General features: G+C 56.0%; 2 protein-coding genes across 3 annotated transcripts in view; both read right to left on the bottom strand.

Moving 5' to 3' along the window:
- Positions 1 to 4,134, bottom strand: part of LOC113206554 (histidine decarboxylase) — a 46,431-nt gene that overhangs the window by 3,237 nt on the left and 39,060 nt on the right. Inside the window, exon 2 of the mRNA XM_052264518.1 lies at positions 2,480 to 2,652. Coding sequence (XP_052120478.1) covers positions 2,480 to 2,652 — 173 coding nt within the window. The remainder of the gene's footprint in view (positions 1 to 2,479; positions 2,653 to 4,134) is intronic.
- The window catches only part of LOC113206547 (zinc finger protein 184-like), a 24,628-nt gene that overhangs the window by 3,327 nt on the left and 17,167 nt on the right, over positions 1 to 4,134 (bottom strand). The window lies entirely within an intron of this gene.

The raw sequence follows: 4,134 nt of genomic DNA, 5'->3' as shown, positions 1-4,134 counted from the left end.
CCAGCATGTCCCCCAGCAGCGACGGGTACGAGTTGAGCGCGGGGAAGTACGCGTGCATGTGCGGGCTTTGCCAGTGGGTGACCTGCAACAGAGTACATAGTGCCAAATGTGTGCAATGCTCATTATTTTTACTAAGTACTGTTGGTAGTAAAAATTTTGCATATGGGGGGAACTTTATCATCATTCCCTCTGATTTAACATGCGAGCATGACCACATAGTGATCATGTCGCACTTAAGCTGTAATTTAAATAGTATAGAAAGAGTTTCTCGTACGACTCATGAGGTGCATTAAGTCTGTCGAATTATTTCTTTTTTTAATCGTCTCCACTCTGTATGCAATTTTACCGCGATAACAGCGTGAAATGTGGACGATCCTGATCCTGCCAGCCGTTTGCCTTTTGGACCGAAAGTTTCGGTACTTGTCATGGTCAGGCAAGCACACCGACGCCAGCGCTCCTGGCGGAGGCATCCTCTCCAGATCCTGGCCGCAGAGGCGAGGAGCGCTCCCGGTGCGAGCACGCGGAGAGGAGAGCAGCGGGACGCGCAGCCACGAGACGAGACGACGCTCGTTCGGCGGAGGTAAAGGCAGCGCGTCGCGGAGCGCACCTGGCGCTACCTGCTCCATTTCGCATTTGTTTCCGAGTGTGCAAGCCATGCTGTTTACTGCACGTGCGTGTTGACGCCTGTCCGTTTCTCCTCGCCGTTATTTGGTTTTCATCGCCCGCCCCTGTTCGCCGCCAGTTTCAGCCTTCAAATTTGCGTTTGGCCGTTGGCGTGGGTTCGGCCGGGAGGACGCCTCTGAGTTAGCGTGGGTTTGAGGCTTGGCTAGGAGTCTTTCCTGGCCGTTGGGTGTTGGCCCCGTCGCTACCCCGTGCGACCCTTCGCAAGGCTTGCTCGGTTTGCATCATTTTCTCAGTTTTGTCTTTTTGCTCTGTGCGAGTTCGCGCCCTCGTGCCCGGGTCCGATCCCGGGCCCCGCGCCTGCCGCGCCATTCGTTGCGCTGGGCTTGGCTTGGGGTTTGCTCCGAAGCGTGTCTCGCGGCGCAGTGGCGGGAATAGGGAGCGTGGTCGCCCCGGCGTGTTTGTGCGTTTAACGATGGTTGGCCGCGATTTGCTTGCTCGAAGACTGTTTTATCGCTGTCGCCTTGACCGCCCGTTCACGTTTTCCCGTGATATACCTTGTGAAACACTAGCGGCTGTCTTTTCCAGGGTGCTTTTTGGGTCGTGTGGACGCACCGGAAGCGATGTCTCCGCACATTTCGCCGCATGTGTTGCCATGTATTTCTTCTCTTCTCCAGGTCGTCTTGTACGCGGGGCTCGTCGTGGCTGTGTCAAAGTGGCTGTGAAATGTTGATTTGCTATCATATCACAGTCAACTTTGATACGCACCAAGGCGATGCTCAGTCGCCACCTAACCTCTTCTCTTCGCTGGCCGGGTTGTTGTGGACTCTTCGCTGGTTTGGCTGGGACATGCTGATATTGAACATATCACAGCTAGAATCAGTGAGGAGAACCACTTACAACATCTTCATGTTATGCTCCACTGCTCTTCTTTGGAAAGTTCAATTATCATGGGCTTCCCGCTGATATTGATGTGACACGTATATTTGATCGTATCACAGCTTTATCAGCGAGGAGTACTATGATCAGTCAGAACGATATCCACTTTGCTCATCCGGATCATCAATGTATTAATATTACTTCCTTTCCATTTTAAAATTAAATTACTGAACAAATATGCCTTTGCACCTTTCACAATGCTACTTCCTGCACCACAAGCAGTCTCAATACTTTAACTGGGCAGGAACGATTGTCTTCAGGCTATCTCACTTGAATATCATTCATCATTCAGATTTAATGTCCCTTTTCGTTGCTGAGGAAGGTTGAATTTATTCTGTTGGAGATCCCTCTTTTTGAGGGTATTTTATCCAGTCCAGCACTTCAGAACCTATACCCAACCAGTTCAGAGCTACTGTTGCGCTAGTGTGGTGAAATCTTAAACCACCTGTCTTCTAAGTGTTCGTCTGATATTTAGGATCATAAAGTGTTTCTACGTTTATGTTACACTTCATTGGGTGCGGATTTTCCCATTCATGTATTCCCTGCCACATTTGTTGGGATGCGAACAAGTTTCCTTTACCCTGATTAGAAACCAGTTTTGTCAGAATGGTAGCCTTTTGTCGCATCCAAGGAATATGTTAAGTTCTCCGCTCACGCCGCGTACCTACATATTAATAAGCAAGATGAGGGCTAGTTCACAATGGGTTCCCAGGATGCGAAGCGAGGGGAGGTCGACACCTTTCGATTTCGGATATTTTTAGAAGAGCACAATGAATAAAAAAAGAGGGGGGTGGGTTGGAGAGTGCAGGGCCGGTAGTGACAATATCAGTTTACCTGCATTGCAGCTGTCGGACGACATTTTTTCTATAGTTGATTTATTTTGCGACGAGTGAAGGTCTCTGAAGGAGGGAATACTTACCCCGGGCATGATGACCCGCTCCACATCTTTGAAGATGTCCTCCCAGTTCTCGGGCTCCAAGGGCGCGCTGTCCGGGACCAGGTTGTGCAGGTAGCCGGGCTTGACGTTGGGATAGACGCGGCGGCTGCGGATGTTCTCCAGGTAGTCGGCAATGTAGTCCACCATCTCTTTGCCTGGGGGAGGATAGGCCAGGGGGTGCGTCAGAAAACGTGTCCCTCCTGCGGGGTCGCGCGCGGCGCGTTGCACAGGAGGCGGGGAAGAAGGCACGAATCATCATTTTCGGACACGGACGGGCCGTCGCATTCGCGCAACGGGAACAATAGCGCAGGCACGGAGCGGAGGGCTGCATTGAAGGACCAAGCCAAGGACACGGAGACCGCTTGGGCTGGGGTCGAAGAACTGCACCGGGATGATTCACCGGGTGACCTATCGGTCGGAAGGGGCGGGGAGGGAGGGGCCAAGATATTTCTAAAGAAAAATAAGTTTGGGGGGTCGCTTGAAAATCAGGACAGTTAATTGTCCATGCCTGAGCCTGCCCCGCGCTCGGCGAGCTGCAGGAGGGCGTCCCCGCGGCTCGGACGGGGTTAATTACAGCAGCTCATGCGGCATTTCCGCCCTCCAGGGGGAGGGGAGCGTCCGTAAGCTGGGAGGCAAGAGAGACGTCCGGGGGTCGTGTGGGTAGACCGACCGAAGCCACCGCACGGCCTTTAGGGATGGTCGTGGCCCGGTGGTGCACGAAAGGGGCCGGGAACGTCATTGCGGTGTGTCCGGAGGGCGCTGCTGGAGCCCGTGGATGCGCGGATATGCTACTTGTTGCAGTGCGCTTGGCCGAGGTCGCCGCTCCGCCACGCCCGTGGCCATAGAAGGCAGGACGTCAGCGGCCCTTAATCGCAGCCGCAAACAACTTGTCTGATTGAGTTTACAGAGCGCACCCGCCCGCCACGGCGCTGTGAGCGAGGAGGGTGGAAAAGAGGGGAGGGGGCGAGCGGAGGGGGATGCGACGTGCGCGCAAATAACGCCTTGTTCCCGTTCAAAGTGGGTCGCGTTAAGGCGATGCCGAGCGGGGCGCTGCTGGGGGCTTAGGCCGGTCCTCCCGCCCCCCGCGCCGGCAATAAGACACCCCGAGCGGCCGTACCTCCGGAACCTCCGGCGGGACCCCGGCCGCCCCCCTGCCGCCCCCGGCCCGCGGGTCCCGACGGGCCCAACGGCCGCGGGGTCCCGGCTAGGGCCCGGTGTGCCCGTCCCCGCCTCGCGCCTGCAGCCGAGCTGCTGCTGTTGCCGCTGCAATAAAGCTTGTTTTACGCGAGCGCGCCTCTGGTAAAGACAGCTCGAATGAGACCTCCCTGCCTCCGCTCCCCTCCCGCGCCCCGTTCCCCTCCCCATTTCCCTTCGGCCGTGGGACGGGGAGGACCGACGATTTGATACGCAAATTGGATTGGATGGCAGTAGAGCTCGGCCGGCTAGCCTCGCCTCGTCTGTGACGTGTGCCTCCCCCCCTAAGCTCCTCCGGCTGCGTGGGGCGCGAACAAGCGAAGCAAAGAGTCAAACAGACGGGGTATGGAAGCTAGAGCAGTGGCCCCCCGAGCACGGCTCACAGCACACGCAGCACGCCGGCCAAACACTCACCGGGACTGTTCTTGTGCCCGAGACGGAGG

This window comes from Frankliniella occidentalis, unplaced genomic scaffold, assembly GCF_000697945.3.
Source record: "Frankliniella occidentalis isolate FOCC.00 unplaced genomic scaffold, Focc_3.1 Scaffold19, whole genome shotgun sequence".
NCBI lineage: Eukaryota > Metazoa > Arthropoda > Insecta > Thysanoptera > Thripidae > Frankliniella > Frankliniella occidentalis.
Note: the sequence above shows the minus strand (reverse complement) of the source record. Positions and strands in the feature narration are given on the sequence as shown.